Raw genomic sequence first — 19,567 nt, 5'->3', positions numbered from 1 at the left:
AATCTTGTAAATTGTAATTATTAGGTGTAGAATTGATTGTCTGTTCTTAACTAGGTGTAATGCCTTTTTTTATGCATTTTTTATGCAAATATTTTGCACTGTTAAACTTATGACTGTTTTGTCATTTTACAAATCATTGTTCACAACAATTTTGAAAACTTAAAATGTTAGTATTTTTTTTAGGGCCAAAGGCCATTAGCAATGAAAACAATTCATTTAAATTCTCAAATCTAACGTTATTTAGGTAAACTGTACTTTATATTTAAGCTTTTATTTTTTGAACTTCGGTATAAAAAGTACATAATTTATGTACTCATTTCACAGTGAAGCATCGCAAAAAAAAGATTTCAGCTAATTTTGAAAAAAAAAACTTATTTAGCAAAGTTTGGAATTACCTTGATTTTTTGATTTTCATTCTTTTTTTCTCAAATCATTTTAGGCACATTTATTTTTAGGCACAAAGGTTATTTTTCTAGAGTAAGAAATAAAAATTGCTTAAAAACATGTTTTTTTTTTCTTGTAATAAAAAGGTGAGAAAATGAAATAATTTTTGCACTTGGTCGCAACTTTGCAACATTTCCTTTGTGATGAATTGTAAAAGCTTCTCTACGCAAACACACACTCACACACACACACACACACATGTATTTGTATTTCTAGTAGCCCAGCTACTCTGCTGAAAAATCAATTAAATACTTTTTTAAAAGAAATAGTTATTTCTATTTGTTAGAAAGCTGCAAATTTTTATCTGAAAAACTCTTAATAGAATCAACTTTTTGTTAGGTATCACTAAATCCCAAAATAAGTCAGTTATACCTAAACTGTATGATATAATATTCAATTTACTAAAAAAAATATGGTTATTCACTTTATGTGCCCTACCTGTGGACCAATATCATTTATCCTATTACATTCTACTCTAGCAGTAAGAAATGACAATTTTCTGCAGTAAAGAACAATTGCTCACTTCTCTTTCCATCTGATACTCAAATATCACAGAATATTGCACATTTATTTTGTTAATACTTAATACTTTTTACATTTTTATCTAAAATAGCTGAAAGGATATTTAAAGTTGAGCTTTAATCCTACTTTGGCTAAAATTTCATTTTTAACAACAGATATTAGAAATTCAATTACAGAAAAAAAGTCTACAAAATGTTATGGTTATTCAAATAAAGCTGTATATTCAAGCAAAATTTGTATCAAACTTCCTGTTCCTTTAATTTTATTTCTTTTTTGCAATAATTCATATAACAATCCATTACTGCTAGAGCAAGGCAAATGATAATAAATCATAAAAATACAATTATATATCTTTTTGCAGACATTCATAACCTTCAATGTTTAATTTTCCAAGTATTTTGTAATCACTTTTAATATATCATCATCATAGGAGTAGAAGAACAAATCTTTGCTAGTTTGAATTATAATAATGAAATGGAAGATTTTTAGAGAATTTTGAGAATGTTATTTTGCCAAGACAATCTTAAATTAATTAAAATATATTTAAATTTTTTAGCAATTTAGATTATATTTTTAACATTTTATTTTTAATATTGTTATGTATCATAAAGTTAATTGGTTTATTGTAGTTAGTCCCTCTTTAATCCAAATTGTACAAATAATACTTGATTCTTAGGAAGTTGAACCTTTGGCTCAGTTGGAGGATGCCAGGAGTGTTGGTCCTTTGGCTAAAGTCATTAATGATTGGCCAACTCTAAAGCCAGTTATCAAACCTAAAAAGGTCTTTTGAACAAATAAATGCACAAAACATAAAGATTACATTGATTATGTATATACATTAACTAAATTTAATTGATTTATATTTACTTAGGGTATAATTTTAGTTTAAGTCTTGGGGATAAAATCAATGTAATCAAGTCATTAAAAATATTCCAGAAATTAAAAGCATGAGTTAGAGTTCACCATAAATCTGAATGCAACAAAGTCGTGCTGTAAAAAACTATTTCCAATTGATTTCATTAGGTATCTTATTGTGAGATAGGAGAAAATTATTAAAATCTTATTTTGAGCTAAAAAGTTCTGCTTTTTTCTCAACTACTTTTAATCTTGTCTTTTTACACTGCGGTGTGTTGGCATGAAACCCAATATTATGCTGTTGTTAAAATGTGATAGAATCTGGAGTGAAAACAATTTGTCTTCAAGGACAATTTCCGCATCCTTTTGTCATCAAAGATGTTTCTCATTTCCTTTCCTCAAACAATTTTAAAGTGTTCCTTTCATGCTTAACTCAGAAGAGTGAACAAATGCATTCTTAAATGTAAATAATTAAAACTTTAAATATTGTGCTCTATTTTTTAACACTAAAATAATAATTGTTGAAAGTAATTGCAAAGCTTTGCAGTGATTGTTGTTAAGATTTTATTTTCAAGTGCACAAATTAAATTTTGCAGAAAAATGCATTTTTAAGGTTTGACATTTAAGTGTTGTACTTGATATTAGAAATTAAAATTTTAATTGATCATATTTTAATTTCAAATGAAATAGAGTTTTCATATAATATTGGTACTGGATTAGTAAGGATTGTGTATTAAATCATCATTTGATTTTAGACCCTTGCATTACCTGATTCTCCAGTAAGGCGCTTATCATCTCCAGCCAGTGTGATGCTACAAGTCACTTCCCCAGAATCATCATCTTCAGACACTAAAAATGAAGAATCATCAGGATTAGAAGTTCCAGCTTTCACCCCGCTAAGGCGATTATCATCTCATTTGGAACCCTGGCCAATTCTGTCTTCGGCCAATAGAAAAGTTTCATTTGAGGTCACCTTTCTGTTCAAAATTGTATCTGCATGTGTGTCTTAAAGTCTTGATTTCATTATAGTAAATGTTAAATTGCTGTCTTAATAAGATACATTAATTCAAGAGTAGGATTAGGTTGAAATTTGCTAGTTTTTTTTACAATTTCTTGTACTTGTTACAACTTATTAACAGTATGATGGAATGTACCAAATTGAGTAATGCCAAGATCAAAGGAAAGCAGACTTTGTTGTTAAGTGGGGGAGGGGGGAGGCTAAATAATTGTATTTATTTTTTACATCAAGCATGTCTAAATGTTATTTTTCCTTGTTATGCATTTATGTACCTTTGTAGAATTTCATCTTTAATAGTTTTTTGCTGTACGGTCAATCCTCACACGCTTCGTTTTTTATTAAATGAATAAGTTGGGGTACAATGTTTGGCACTTTCGATATAAGTAAATGATAATAAAAAACCCATAGAATGCGATAATAACTTCAGAAAAATCGAAAAAAATGGTTTTCATACTTAATTAACGTTTTTAAGTTTTTCTTCAAAAAGTTTAGATAAGATGCCTTTAAAAGTCGTCTATGATTTTGTCAGGGATAAAAATGTAACTTTAAAATAAGAATTACAACATATTTTTTCAATTAGTACAACATAAAATTTTGAACATTTTATTGATCAGTATATTTTTTAAAATGTGAAGTAGAAACCTGAATATTTTATCATGAAAATTGTGTTATGATTTGATTGTCTGCTAGATTACAAGAAAAAAGATACTGACAGTACTTTTTGGTTCTTTTAATAAAATTAGGTAGATTACATTCAGAACCCCTCTTTTTGCAACGTTATTTCAATAGAACAGAGCCGTAGTCTTAGTGTTCTCAATATCTAGACAGCCAACCATTGTTTTAGAATTGTTCAATTTTTTTAACTTCTGATAAAAACAGAATTAATGGTATTTTTGTAAATATTATACCTCCAAGAAATGGCTATACTTCCCAATCATATGTTGTGTGATATTTAAGAGGAATTATTTTGATATAATGTCATTAAAATATTCGTTGAAAAAAGTGCTATTCTAGCTTATACTTCACATTTTAATGTGTATGATAATTCAAATAAAAGATAATGAAGATTTATATTATATTTAATTGTTAAAATTATAAAGAAAAACCTGGAAACAGTAAAAAACTTACTTTATTTTATTGACGTAGGGAAAATTTTGTCAAATATTTGAATAAAAAAACAATATAAAACAAAATAAATTATTTTTAATATAGTCACAAAAAGGCTTAATGAGTTTAGGAAATATTTCATTCACTAATCATGTCATTTAAACTCTATTTCACAGAATACAGTGTAAAAAGATGTTCTCGTTTTAATTTTAAGTAATTTCAAATGCATTTTAATACCTTTTAATGATTTATTTTTTGAAACATCTTTTTATAAAATGTTATTGATTTTTGAAGTTATATGTTAGAATGTTTTTAAATTTTGTTAACATTTTGTTTTAAATGTAGAAAATTGGTAATTCTAAACATTCAAAAAATGATTTTATTAAATTTTCTTCACTTAAATTGCATGTTTGATGAAATTTTCAACTGATAATTCAAGAAAAATCGTTTAAGTTTTATTATATTTTACTTTGAATTGTTAAAAAAATATATTATTGTCAAAAAAGGAGAAGTTATGTTTTCCTCAAAAAAAGACCTAAAACATGAAAATTAACACGTGTAATGAGAATTTTTTTCTTTCAGGTTTAATTTTAAGTAATTATTGATATTTTTTGTAAAAAGGATTTTATGTAAAAAGTTTTAAAACTCGAGTTATGTAGTGGTTCTAAAAAAGGTTGCGAATTTATGCAATTTTCTTGCAAAAAAAATTTTCTAGGATTTTAAAAATAGCAAAGGGTGTTATTAGACGTACTTACAGATACAATTGCTAAGTCATTTTGGCCAAACACTAAAATAAAGTTTTGACCTCTGAGGGTCCAACCGTGCTCAGTTTGGAATACGAAATAAAGAACTATAATATATTGAATGATATTTATTGCATTTATTTAGCTTTATAGAATTTCTTCTTTAATGGTTTTTTGATGTACGGTCAATCTTGAGTTTGGAATAAGAAATAAAGAAATATAACATATTGAATGATAAATATTGCATTCATCTAGCTTTCTTGAATTTCTTCTCGAATGCTTTTTGCTGTACGGTGAATCTTCAGTTTGGAATAAGAAATAAAGAAATGTGACATAATGAGAGATAATTATGTGTTGATCAATAAAATTTTTATTGTCAGAATTTTTTTGTAAAAAAATTAAGTTTTTCTTTTTGCTGGTGTTTGGTATACAAATATGAAAGGAAATGATAGGTACACAAAACTGTATCTACATCTGTAAGATTCATTAAACACAAACATGTTTTAGATAGATATAATATAGGAGCTGCTTCCAACTTATAATAGATACCCATACATCTTCAATATAGTAGACAATTCTAGGTTAGACTAGTAGTTTTCTGGTATCAATTGAAGTAGTTTATTGTTTTTTGCTGTTATTACAAAAGAATTGGTTTGTTGTGGGGGCATTTTGAATGCAGTTGATGCATAAAATTTCAGAAAATTGTTAATGAAATAAATTAATCTACTCATCGGTAGTTGTGTCTTAATTCTAAATTCTCTTATTTCCATATACAATACACAATACAAAGGAGGAAAGTGAAACTACTGAGCTGCATATTTTCCTGCTTAACCACACATTGAAATGTGGCTGGATCTGCATTGAACGCGGAGTAGATTAAGTTGCATTCTTCTCATCCTTTCGCGGACAAACAATTCAAATATTTTAATCTCTGTTAAAATAACTCCCTGCTTGCTATAAAACTAAATCTAAAAATAAATCTGTTCTATGCATGCTTTAAATCTTTAAATTAAACTCGATTCTAGATGATAAATAAAAGAATTTTTTCTATTCAATAATTATAATGATTATAATAGTATCATTGAAGTTTTAAAACCCTATATAAATAAACCTTGTACATTACAGACCCTTACCACACCCAAACCACAATCCAGAAAAACCAGTTTAGCAGAAGTGATCCCTGATTGGCCAGAACTAAAACCATATAGAAAACCAAAACAGGTTCCTGCATCAAAAGTGTCTCTGACCTAAATGTCATGCCAGCTAGGAAAGTTAAATTTTTGTTTTTAATAAACAGAATGTTTTTTGTTAAGTATTTTTTAAAATACTCATCAATTTACTGTAACCATAATTAAAACTTTTTAAATAACAGTTTAAAATATATCTTATGATATAATAATTAAAATACTATGTTTACATTAATGTTAATTTTTTCAGGTTTAAAAGAAAGTGTGATTTTTTTGTTTCCTAAATGATTGTTAAAATATTATATTTTTTTAGAAGTTCTTTATTTTGATTATCTAATTTGTATATTCTTGGTAAATGAAATTAAGAATTTATGTAGATGTACAACTAAATAATTTGCAACTTAGGATTAAATTGAGTAGAAATGAGGTAGAGAAGGTTTGCAGTCTCTTTACTCAAACTTTACAACTTTAATTATAACACAGCAGAGCTAAAATTCAATCAAAATTATACAAAATTCTTTTTTCAAAGATAAGTGCTGATTTACAATTTTGAATACCTTATAAAAAGAACATGCAGGGCAGAGAGAATACAAACTTCATTTTTACTCAATTTGTATACTTTTCTTAAGATTCACAAATTATATTATGTTTAATAGCAGTGCAGTGCTAGATTTTGAAATATAAATGACATGATAAATGTACTCACATTTAACAATTCAAATTTCAGGTATTCCAGTTTAAACTACTTTCAAATAAAAATCAGCATACTACTGCTTTGAAATAATTGAATGTTGTTTAAGTGTAATTGTTTCTAAAGTTCTAAACAAATATAAACTATATATTCCATGCTGTACCACCAGCAGTATTTTGGAGTAATTTCAATTGTTAATTCTATGAAACTTTTACAGTTTTTTTCTCCTATTTTAAAACCTAATTATTGGTTTTAACTTTAAGAATTGACTTTTGGAATTCTAATTAAATGCAATCCAGTCAGAATACAGTTTCAAGATTTTCTTAAAACTTATTCATTGAAGGGTTTATGAATGATATAATTTTAGATTATTTTGAAACCATATTCATAATTTGATGTTAAGTTATTACAAATGAAATTCATAAACTATGTCTTATTGTTTAAAGTGAATGTTTGTCATAAATTCTTCTGAATTACTAAAGAAGAATTTAAAGAGGAAATAGTTTAATAACAATTCTAAACTTGTTGTTTCATGTATTTTTCCAGGAAGTGGGTGTACAACCTTTTAAGTTTTATTTATTTTAAAAAGAATTAACAGAGCACTTTTCCTTACATTTTTCATTTTCTTGATCTTATTGTATTATAGTTATGCCTTGGAATGATCAAGCCATTCATTCTAAGATACACCCACTTTCATCTTAGTTAATATTTTTAAAGATGTAATTCATATATGTCATTAAACTTATTATTGTTTATAGAAGCCAGAGGAGTGGGTTGTCCCTCTCAGGGACAAACAGATCAAGGAGATTGAGGACAAGAAGGTGGTCTTTACTGCTGAGTTCAGCAAGGAGGAACAGAAGGCTGTCTGGACCTTTAAGAGGAATGGGTTAATCAATTATAATCAATTAGCGGCTACGCCCCTAGAGGCCTCTAGGGGCACTTGAGGAGGGGAGAGTCGAATTTGATAGCCCAATTTCTTATTTAATTTTAAAAGAAAAAGTAAAAAAAAAATTTGGGTGGGGGGAGTATTTTTTTCTTTTTATTTGGGGGGGGGGATTTTTTTCTTGGGGCAATTTCTCTTGGGAGGGTGGTGGTACCCTCCCCCAAAATAGTTATAAACCTTCCCAGGACCTATGAGAAGCTACCCTGTTAAGGAGAACAATATCGGTTCAGCGGTTAGCGAGATCCTTCACGACAGACATAAAACGCTTACTACTTTATATAATAGGATAACATAAAATTTGATTGTGTGTAATAAGTAAATCTACTTCATATTAAAGCAAACTATGTTTTTAAAGTTTAATAAAACACAATAATTGATGAATCATGAATTAAACAGGGATGAGATCTTCAATGGTCCCAAATATACCATTGAGAGGCTTGCTGATGAAGAAGGAAAGATGGTTATTCACCAACTTACTGTCAACAAGCCTATGCATAAGGTAGATTTTTTTATTTAAACAAATGTTTATACAAAGACATGAACATAACAGAAACTTGCTCTAAATTATCTACCATCAATTTGATAATTAGTTTACCTACTCTTAGTTTTAAAGGCCCAATTTGCATGTTTTAATTGCCTTGCTGAAGATATTAAAGAAGTTATTTATGAATTTGTAATGTATTTCTTTTTGTAGGACATGGGTAAATACGTGGCTGATATTGGTGGAGTAACTACTGCCGCTTTCTTGGATGTTGAAGGTAAGAAAAAAATATCCTTTCTGTACTTTTTAAGCATTACTTCTGTTTACTATTTTATACATAAGCTTTACAACAGAAACATAGCTTTTATACATTTGATTTTAGAATTTTTGACAACCTAAAATTTTTAGCACAAACACATAGGAAGATATACTTCTTTTTCTTCAGCGAAAATAGAATTTTTAATGATACATCTAAAGTTCTACAATTTTGACAGTAGAAAATTTTGTGGTATACATAAAAGTTGCAAAAAAAATTGTGTTCAAGAAAAATTGTTTTGGGAGATATTATGAAAATCTACATTTAAATTTTTTTTAACTTTGATTTTTTTAACTTTCTGTGACATATTTGAGTTGGTTAGTAATTTGTCAAAATCAGCGTTTAATTAAAATCTCTAGCTTTGTTTAAATTTGTTATATTTTAATGAAAAGGAGCATATTTCTTAAAACAGTAAAAAATACAGCTTTTAAAGAATGACTTTAAATTTTATGCTTAAAAGTATCAAATCATTTTATATTTTTTCGAAAATCAAAATGTCATTTATTACAAAGTAATGAGTATCAAAACGAATACAAATTATAAGTATAATTAGTTTATCAACGTGCGGTTTTGATAGAACACTTTAAGAAAAGCAAGAAGTTAATTTTGAAAGTTTAGAATTAATGAAGATACCTCGCTTAGCATCCAGATGTACTCTTAAGTTAATACAATACAGCTAATTTTATTTCTCACCAAATTTAGCCCATGATTTAAAACTGATGTTTTTAACAAAGTGACTTTGCTTCTTTTTAATTTAAAGAATATCATTAAAACCAATTAGTTGTTTATTTCGGTCATCATTTTATTTAGCTAGCAATTATAAGTAGCATTCAAAATAATTTCAGATTTGGTATAATATCATATATAATATCTTATTAATCTATCTGGAAATCACACATTAAAAAGATGCAAATGATACATTTTAAAGAATGGTTATTAAAGTTTTAGAAGTTTTTTTTTATAAGTTTGTTGATTTTCGATGAAAAAATTGGTGACTTTTGTAAAACTATTTTGCACAGATGTTACCTCCCAGACAATTTTTCTTTAATACATCTTTATATATTTACAAAAATTTGAATATATACTTTTATATATAATTTATACAAAACTTGTTTTAAATTAGAATATTTTGGAATTAAGTTTTCTTTGAAACTTAATTTTCTTAATTTTGTTTCTCATTATTTTTAATTAAGCAAAGAAAATAAAAAAGTAACTATTTTCTTTTTTTTGCAGAAAAAAATTCACTTTGTAATTTAGAAATATTTAAAAGTCACATACATATAATATCATAATTAAATATTTGAATTGTAATTATTTCTAGATAGATAAATAGATGGATAAATAATGATTTTTTGAAAGTTAAAGCCCAACTTTTGTTTTGCATTTTGGTATCTATGCAACCTTCAAACTTTTATATTCGATGCTCAAAAAATGTTTTCCTGAATCCTTTAACAAAAACTCTAAATATTTACCAGTCCAAAAAACATTTTTCAAGTTTTGTTTTCAAAGTGTTTTAAATTCCACTAAACACCTTGATTACAAGATATCAATAATGATTTTGCATCCTTCAATGTTTCCTATCCTATGGGTTTGATATTTAGGAATTTTGTTTTTAATTAGTGCAAAAGTTAGAGGCAAAAAAAATGTTTTCTTATCTTAAGTATTGAACTGAAAAATTGCAATAAGAATAGCAACTGAAATAGTTTTTGCTGTGAAAAAAGGGATATAGATTATTACACTAAACAACATATACAAAAAGGGGGGAAGTTTCAAAAGGATTTCTTTAGTTTTTTAGGTAAAATATTTGAACACAGTAATAGTGTCTGACTGATTATAACGTAACAAAAAAAATTAGCCAATGAGAGGCCGTTATTGACCAATGGTAAAATTTATAGTGGCCTCTCATTGGCTAATTTTTTTTGTTATGTCATAATCAGTCAGACACTATTACTGTGTTCAAAATATTTCTCAGAGGGCTATGAATATTTTCTTTCATTAGAAAAGTTTTGTAAGATTTTAAGTGTGTGACTTTTAACATTTCGCAGAGGATCTTTATTTAAATTAAAACAATTATCATCTCAATAAATGAGATCATATTACTTGTATTAATGGTTTTAATTTGATTCCTAATAGTATGGTAAACATTTAAACATAGGGAAAGTGTAAAATAAAAATACGATATAGTTGTTGAATAACATTTAAAACCCTTTAAATGTAATAGGCAATTTTCTCGATATAAACATAATTAAATAGAAAATCCACAAAAATTAGATTGTAATGAAATTCATATAGTCAAAATGTTTTTTTTTTTAATTTTGCGGATTTTCTAAAATTTACCTGGATTTTTACCATGTTATCAGAGGCACCGCCGGACTACCACTTTACCAGAAAGTTAATGAAACAGTACACCGCGGCCCACGGGGAGGAGCTGACGCTGACCTGCACACTCAACATACACAAAGCCATGGTCCGCTGGTTCAAGGACAGTAATGCATCAGCGTTCATGGACATACACACACACACACACACATAAATACACTAAATTTACTATAGTACATATTTGATCTAAAATGTTTATAATCAAAGGATAAAAGTCCTAAAAGAAATATATATCAATAAACAACAATTTTAGAAATAGTTGTTGTAGATAAAATTTAGTAGCTCTTTCTATTTAAAATTTCCAGAATTTTTATCCTTTGATTCAAAGAATAGATACATATAAACAGAAACATACTTTTTTCATGTCGAAGTTTTTAATTTTTTTCTCCAATATTCAAAAAAAACTTCGACAAAAACCTTTTTTTTAATACAAAACAATACATTAGTGTGTGATGTCAATAGCTTTTATGATTTTATTTAATATCTTTAGAAAATTGATTAGTTAAATATGTTTTTTTAGCAAAGATTTTAAAAAGAAGGGCTGAATAAATATAAATAAAATATTCTGGTGTAATAGGTTAAAAAAAAGATCTTTAAATGTTGTATTAAATACTCACGTTTTCTTTCCACTACCTATTAGGGAGCATATGTACTCAATAACTCACTTTGACTGTTTTTCCTTTAGTAAGAGTTAAATGTGAGTTAATTGGCTTCTTTTAATAGAAAAAAGCTGTTTTTAAACAATATTCAATTGTTCGGTGTTATAATTTGTTTGCTCCGCTAAGTAAGGTTAATGTCATTCTTGTTTGAATGCATTGATGGGTTGTTAAAACCTTTTCCTTAAACATATAATAAACAATGGCTTATTATCCATAAAAGATATTATAGCAAGAACAAAAGATCTTTTGATTTAAACATGTTTGAAAATCATAATCTTCGATGTCTTATTATGCCTTGCCAAATGCCTTTTGGTATGTATTTTGTGCTTCAGATATTTTGGTATTAGGAATTTGAAATAATGTTTGAAATGGTCGCTGGGGCCTTTTTAGGCTTTCAATAAACATATTATCAAATACTTTGATTTTAGTCTAAATAATGTTTAGTAAGGCTTAGAAAAGCCACACAGGTAGTAATTAGAAAATGAAAAACCTAACATTAATATTTAAAACTAGTGAATACAGGGTACAACATTAAATCAATGATAATTTTTTGTTTGCCTAAATTTATCCACTTATTCTTTACTTAAACTTAAATATATTATGCTATACTACGTAAAATAGGTATGCCTATATTCTAGACATGTATATGCACAATTTGAGAGCATCCTGTTAGGAGGGATAATGCATTGTCATACACAGAGCAAACTTATCCAACCTTAAACACTCTAAAAAGCTTTATAAAAAGCGTCGCCTGAAAAAAAACAAAACAATGATTGAAAATGTATAGAGATGTCTTTCTCCAAAAATTATTAGTTTTTACATAAAATTTTATTTGTCGTCAACATTTTATTAAAGTAAAATTACATATTTCTTTACAGTGTAGTGTATTAAGCTGGAATAGATATGAAATTTACATATTATAGATATTCAAATGCAATATCAATACTAAGATACAAAGCTAACACAACTTTTTAAAACGGTTTTATACTGTAATGTCATTTTATTACTCTTTGCAGATTTTGTCAAATACTTTTTGGCGGATTTTTACATTTTTTGTTTTAAACATTTTCTTAACATTTTTTTTTTTGGGGGGGGGGGGTTGGGATTGGATTACGAGAATTAAATCATGGTAATGAAACGTGAGTATTTTACTCAAGTAACCAATTACTTTTAGAATAATTGACCATTTATTATAAGGATAAGCCTAGCAAAAAATATTTTTATGAGGTATTTAAAAGTTGCTAAGATTTTAATTTGATGACTTGTGAAACAAAAAAAATAAAGCTATTGACATGACAATACCACCTACACAGGATGAAAAGGTACTTCCAGATGAGGAAAACGACGATTACGAGATAGAAAAAGACATTCTCGGCAATTGTCGGCTCATCCTGAAAAAGGCCTCGCAAAGCCAGACGGGTAAATACGCGTGCAGGATTAAAGGGCGCGAAAAGGAGAAGAATTGCTACACCAAAACCGAGGTGGTGGTACAAGGTAGGTGTTTTGTTGAGTTTAGTTACTCTATAATTGATTGTGTCAGTTCGTCAATATGTCATTTTGTATTACATGATTCGCTTTAAAAATTTTCCTAAGGATAAAATTTGTTTATCTATAGAAAAATAAAAGAGTTATATACATTTTATAATGCGTAATTTTTACCTATTTTACATTACATAAATAATAAATACGTTGGATTTCTATTATGTAAATATAAGAATAAAAAATTTAGATAAAATAAATCTCATGTTATTTTTTAAATGTTTACCCTTAAAAGGTCCTGTAAAAAAGGAGATTTAATTGATTAATGTTTATCTTTATCTCTTTAAAGTGTATTGATTAATTTATTTTTGAGGGAAAAATCTATACAAACCTTGTATAATATAAGTTGAATCAAATTGCCTAACCTTTATCCATATTTCTGATATAACTATAGGTGGGGATTAATTTATTTTCAATATTACAGTTGATTAAACATTTATGCCACGGCCATAATGTTTATACAGTACTGTCAATATTAGGATATATAAAAAGAGCATGTCCTTAATTTGTAAAGGATTAATTTGAACGCCCCCCCCCCCCCCCTTATTCTAACGCTTACAAGAAAAAATATTTTGTTTTATATAATATCTAAAATATGTTTTATTTCTATGTTTAGGTATCTGTTTTTTTTGGGTATAATCCCTTACCATTATACAACCTCACTTTGTTCTTCAATCCTTTTGGAAAATAATTAGAATTTTTGTTTTTATCTTTTCTGCTATCAAGAGACAAATAAGCGTATTGGGTATATTTGATTTACCGACTTTATTTTTTGGTAAAAAGCATTTAAATTTATTTGCAACGATTATTTTATCCTTGTTTAATTAAACACTGATACGTGTATGTAATTGTAATTAATCATGAAACATTTATTTTTAGCATTTTTATAATTCTCACCAATATATTATGTAAATTGTTCTTATTCTATAAGACATTGAGGGCATCGACATTAGCGTTAGGAGGTCAATCTTAAAGAGTAAAATAAACGTAAAATTTCGCTTGTAAAATAAGAGAAAAGACACTAGAAAATAAAAAATTTACCTTTTAATCATTAGAATAAATTTTTCCATTTTGTAGAAAGTAAAAATTTAGGAGAAAAATAGTAAACATCTATTTTATTCTCCCTCATTTAAACATGCAAATAACCAATGAATATCAAATGCTACTCTGAAGTCAAACTACTATAAATACACGTATTTATTTTTCAAAACTTAACATACGTGTTAAAACGATAATTTACTACTTAGATGTTGCAATATATTTTCAAAAAAAGTAATTCTTGCAGCTGGCTAAAAAACGATACCCCCAATTCACCCAGTTTACCTCATTCCCACCTACTAGATGAACGTACTTATCAATAAATGAGAACCCTATTAAATTGACGACAAACTTCCCCCTGTCTACACATCCAAGAATATCCTATATCCATTTGTATAAAGCTTTAAAGTAAAAAGGTGATTAAAAATAAAGAAGTATGCTGATTAATTTATCATGATTTCTAATTGTCTTAGTAATCCACACTGCCAGAGTTAAAATATATAGGAAAACTTTTGAATTATTAAAAATCATAACCATTACCAACGGACGAACAAACCTAAATTTTAAAAAAAGCTTCTCTAAAAACATTATTATCATTTATTTCCATTTTCCTTAATAATATTTGCATGATTATACAGTTAAGCAAGAGAAATATAAGAAAATTTGGGCTTTTTTGACCTTCAACAGTTATTTTCATTTATTATCGTTTGCATAAGAAAATAATTTTACATTTATTTCCAAATTATTTATAAGATAAGTTTTGGAAATATAATTTGGTCAAGGGCGGTAAACTAGACAAAAAGATCATTTGGAACAGACAGACATACATAAAATTAATTTTCATTTTTACAGTCAAAAAAGTTTTTTTTAGATAAAATATCACTCCTATAACATAACAAGCTAATGATTAACTATTATGGAGAGATTATTAGATAAATTATTGTTTTTGGCTTCCTATGCCCTCCTCAAATATACAATATACATTCAAATAATGCTTTTAGGAATAAATGGACATGCTTATATATGTTCAGCATAAATATTTGTACCAGACTTTCAGAAGGCCGTCTATTACTGAAATGATTTAATAATGCTTATTTCCTGTTAAGAATCTTTTGTAGTCAATAGTTTTCGTGCCCCATATACCAAGGGGCACGAATCAATGTAAAATAGCCTAAAATTATACCTGAAAGATTCTCTTGGAAGAACTAAATCGTCAAAGCGAGATCTTTACAGACAAACAAACAAAAATCACCTTATATAATAGGATTGTGAGATATTTGAAATAGTATTTTATTATGAAATGCAAATTGTTAGTATCATTCGCTTATTACTTTATTTGTGGAAGCATATCCATCCATACAAATATACAGCCATCAAATATATATTATCATCTGTACGCTTATTGAGCAGAAAACTAGTATAATAATAGTTGTCAAGGGCGTACTGATGGGGTGGGTAAAATTATAAAATTTTCTCCTTCAAGGATACTATGGATCTTAAGGGTAAGATAATCGACAATAAATTAATGTACAGTCTCCTGTATCCATTATGTACATTCAGTTTATTGTTAAAGTTTGTTCCAAACATTCAAGATGATAAAAAAATATTCGAAGATTTTTACCCAATATTTTGGAAGATTTTTTAACATATATTTTTAATTTCAGCTCAGCCCTGCTACTTCACCAAGCAGTTGATGAGCAAGAGAGAAATTCAACACAGAGAATGCGTCCTTCATTGCCAGGTAAAATATAAAACTAGGGGTGAAGCCAATGATTAGACAATTTAGGATAATTTAATTTTCTAATTCTAAAAGGTTGTCTTTGAAAGTACGAAATCTTAATATCTAATATGAGTATACAATGTATGTACACTAAAATATATTTTAGCCTGCTTTACTAAAACTTAAAAGTTAGGTGTTTAACAAAGACAATAACATCCATAAGTAGCGATGCAAAAAAACATGGGCGAATAAAGTGAACTATAGAGCAATTGTTCATTGGCCTTTTAAAAAAACGAAAGAAAACCAACCGACCAAGAAAGTTTTATAATGTTTGCTCAAATAACAGTCGAGGAAATTACATTTACCCCAAAGCGAACACAGTAAAAGTGTCGGACTGATTATGACGTAAAAAAATTAACCAATGAAAGGCCATTATTGACCAATGATAAAATTTATAGTGGCCTCTCATTGGCTAATATTTTTTTACGTCATAATCAGTCCGACACTTTTACTGTGTTCCCCAAATTTTTTTGGTAAATTTCTCGTGTAACAACTTAATTTTAAGATAAAAGGAAGAATATCTGATATTTGAAATTAGCTATATCAAGAATACCAACATACACGCAAATTATAATTTATACAGGGTCCAACTTTTATTCATCTTGTTAAAGATATCAGCAACAAAAAATGACGAATAGATTTTTTAAAGGTTTTAGGGGATAATCTAATGTTTCTTTAAGATAAGGAGTTTCAAAGTTTTAGGGGGTAAACAATCTTTTACCCCCCCCCCTTCACTTAGATGTCTATTCATTAAAACATATATAATCATACTTAACCCATTAAATTCCCTTCTTTTCCATATATACTATTATAGACATACTAACAAATTTCATATATAGAGTAAATGTTCATTATACATGAGAAATATCACATATATATCCTCAATAGGAGACGAGAAAATTACATTTACTTTATTACCTTTTTATCGCCCTGTATTTTTTATTACATGTATATATAAATTTGTGAATATACCTCCTATACCCTAATTAGTTTACAATTTACTCAACATAACATCAAAACAAATATATTCAAAGTAAAGAAAATTAAGTTCCCAGCTATTCCACGTACTGCGACATCTGAACAATAGATCCAAAAATTTAGACTTTTTATTCCTCGAAAATAATGGCAATATTTTTGTCCCACCGACAACCAACCATTTGATTGGGCAACTTTTGCTTGATTATATCTTTTTGTTACTTGGTTTTCCTTTTTGGAAAGATATTTGTCTGTTTATTACACTGCACTGGTTCACAAAGACTAATAAGAAATTTTTCGTATTAGTTGGCTTAGCAGCTTTGTAGACTTTATAAATTTTTTATGTTTGATGCATTATGTTAAGTGTTCATACGTTTCAACCACTAATTTAATTTACAGAATTGGTAATTTTGTGTATCATCTTAGGGGATGTACATTGTACATCAATTTATCGGCTATTGCCATTTTTCAACGAAGATTTTCTATCTAGTACAATAAAAGTCATCTATTATAAAAATCACTGTGCCTTGTTTTCTTGAAATAAGTGTACAAAAAAAGTTTTAATTCACTGACGAAGCTATTCTAATTGCTTGCCTTATTCTTTTTGTCCTTGAAAAGTAAAGAACATTATAGAAATTTTATTCATGTTGATATTGGTATTGTTTAAAGCAATTTTGTAAATAATATATTTGTATATATATCTGCTGGATAAGAGCCATGCTTAAAACTCAATTTTAGGCAATATTCTACGAATAATAAAATCAAAACTAGTTTTGTTGGCCCGGGTCTTCGGCCACCAGGGAGCAAACAAAACTGTAATTGATCATAAGTTTGTTTTATTTTACTATCTGCGGAAATCTGTCTACAATACGATGCGATTAATAACTATACTTGAACAAAAATATGTGGAACACGGCAGACAAAGATTTAATGATGTTATCATTTAGGTTGACATCCCCGAGGCTGACGTGACCTGGTACTTTGAGGAGATTGAAATCATCAAGGGATATCCTGACTGGTTTGAACACATCAAGGAGGTACTTGCTATCTTTTTGTATATATATCTGACTTTCTTTCTTTTTATGAAGATATACAGTATATTCCTTCCTTATTGATTTAAAACTATGATTTTAGTTTACAAAAAAAATCAGCCATGTATCTTGTATAGCAGCCGAGAAAATCACGCCGCTTATAAACGGACAAACTGAAGGACAGTTTAATTATAAAGTAGTTTCGCTAATAAAAATTACACTCTAGCGGTTTAAAATGCAACTATAATTCAAGGTTGAGGAAGAAAGGGAGCGCAAGCTCATCATCAAAGACTGTCCTCTGGAGGCCGAGGGTAAATTCACCTGTAAAACTAACACAGATGAAACCGAGTGCAAGCTTCGTGTTGTCCCTGAAAATAAGGAATGGATTTTTAATTGTGTTTTTATTAGTCGACATAATTTTGTCAAGTTTTATATAATTTATGAGAAATCGTAAAAAAAAATCTAAAGACAGAGAAAAAGAAATAGAAAAGGCTTCAAAACTTATCAATCTCTACTGGACTGGAACCGGTTTTCTGCCATATTGAAAATTTTTGTATAACATCGTATTACAGACAATTTTCCACGAATGTAAGAAATAAAAATCATTTAAGCATTTTTAATTTATAATTCTTATTTTTAACATCCGTTGAAAGAAGTCTCTAATAGGATGCTGTAAATAACTATTCTCGGTTCTCATTCATACGAAAAAACTATGTCTAGCATCGTATTATAAACCACTTTCTACGAATACACAAAAAGTACAATCATAAGATTAAAACCAGTTTTTATAGCTCGTGCCTTCGGCACCTCGGGGCTAAAAAACTTGTTTTAATCTTATATTGTACATTCTATATCCACGGAAAGCGGTTTATAATACGATGAAAGAAATAACTATTATTAAATCTTTAATCATCCATCTTGTCCCCGCAGTTCTTAAAGGCTCTTGAGGACCAGGAGGCCGTTGAGAAGGAACAGGTCATCTTTGAGTGCCAGATGGGCGATGATGAGGCCGAGGCCGAGTGGGTAATTGCCGGTCAGGTCGTCACTGAGAGTGACAGGTAGTTATCTATCTATCTATTCATTCTTCATCTATCTATCTATTCTTTCTCTATAAATCTATTCAGTTTCTATCTATCTATACATTATCTTTAGATTTTTCTATCTATCTGTTGTTTGATCTACTAACGGTTACGCCTATAGAGGCTTCTATTTTTTTCAAATGGCTATTTCTCTTGGGAGGATTGTGGCACCTTCATCAAATAGTTATAAATCTTCCTTGAACCTTTGAGAAGTTTCACTGTACAAAAGACCCATATCGGTTCAATGGTTAGCGCGATCTTTTGCTATACAAACAGACATCCTGTTACTGATTTTGTTACATGTATCTATCTATCTAGAATTCAAATCAAGAAATTGAACAAGGGCGTGCACAAGCTTATCATCTATTATAATTTTTGGAACCATTCACTTATCGCTATTATATGATTGGTACTTTGCTGTACTATATTTACTATATATGTTTCAGTCTACACTGCTGTGTTTATATTAAACCAGGCATTATTTGAAACCGGCGACGGCAAAGTCCGCGCTAGAGGCAAAGGTAACCGCCGAAGTTTTAGCATTGAAATAATTTATCAAAAATCCGCAAATTATTTTTGGAAAAATCACGAAAACTTTTTTATCTTAATGCTAAAAAGTATAAAAAAAAAGATCAGAAGGAAAAAACTTATTTCATATAAAAAAATATTTAAGAAGTTTTTTATTAATATTCTTCGAGTATCAAAACTTTGAGATGAAAATAACAAAATTAAATTTTCTTTTTCTACCAACAAGCTACTGAAAAAAAGGTTTGTATATAT

The 19,567-nt window shown here is 28.0% G+C and overlaps 1 protein-coding gene across 1 annotated transcript in view; it reads left to right on the top strand.

Annotated features, from left to right (window-relative positions):
- The window catches only part of LOC145305727 (uncharacterized), a 151,075-nt gene extending 131,767 nt beyond the window's left edge, over nt 1-19,308 (top strand). The window contains exons 44-53 of the mRNA XM_080147466.1: nt 7,326-7,448; nt 7,908-8,009; nt 8,205-8,268; nt 10,668-10,791; nt 12,661-12,839; nt 15,587-15,663; nt 17,625-17,714; nt 17,962-18,087; nt 18,639-18,766; nt 19,106-19,308. Of these exons, the coding sequence (XP_080003592.1) occupies nt 7,326-7,448; nt 7,908-8,009; nt 8,205-8,268; nt 10,668-10,791; nt 12,661-12,839; nt 15,587-15,663; nt 17,625-17,714; nt 17,962-18,087; nt 18,639-18,766; nt 19,106-19,193 (1,101 nt within the window). The 3' untranslated portion in view covers nt 19,194-19,308. The remainder of the gene's footprint in view (nt 1-7,325; nt 7,449-7,907; nt 8,010-8,204; nt 8,269-10,667; nt 10,792-12,660; nt 12,840-15,586; nt 15,664-17,624; nt 17,715-17,961; nt 18,088-18,638; nt 18,767-19,105) is intronic.
- The last annotated feature ends 259 nt before the right edge of the window (nt 19,309-19,567 follow it).

This window comes from Acartia tonsa, chromosome 14, assembly GCF_053477335.1.
Source record: "Acartia tonsa isolate MP-2025a chromosome 14, ASM5347733v1, whole genome shotgun sequence".
Taxonomy (NCBI): Eukaryota; Metazoa; Arthropoda; class Copepoda; order Calanoida; family Acartiidae; genus Acartia; species Acartia tonsa.
This window is presented reverse-complemented; position numbering and strand designations above follow the sequence as displayed.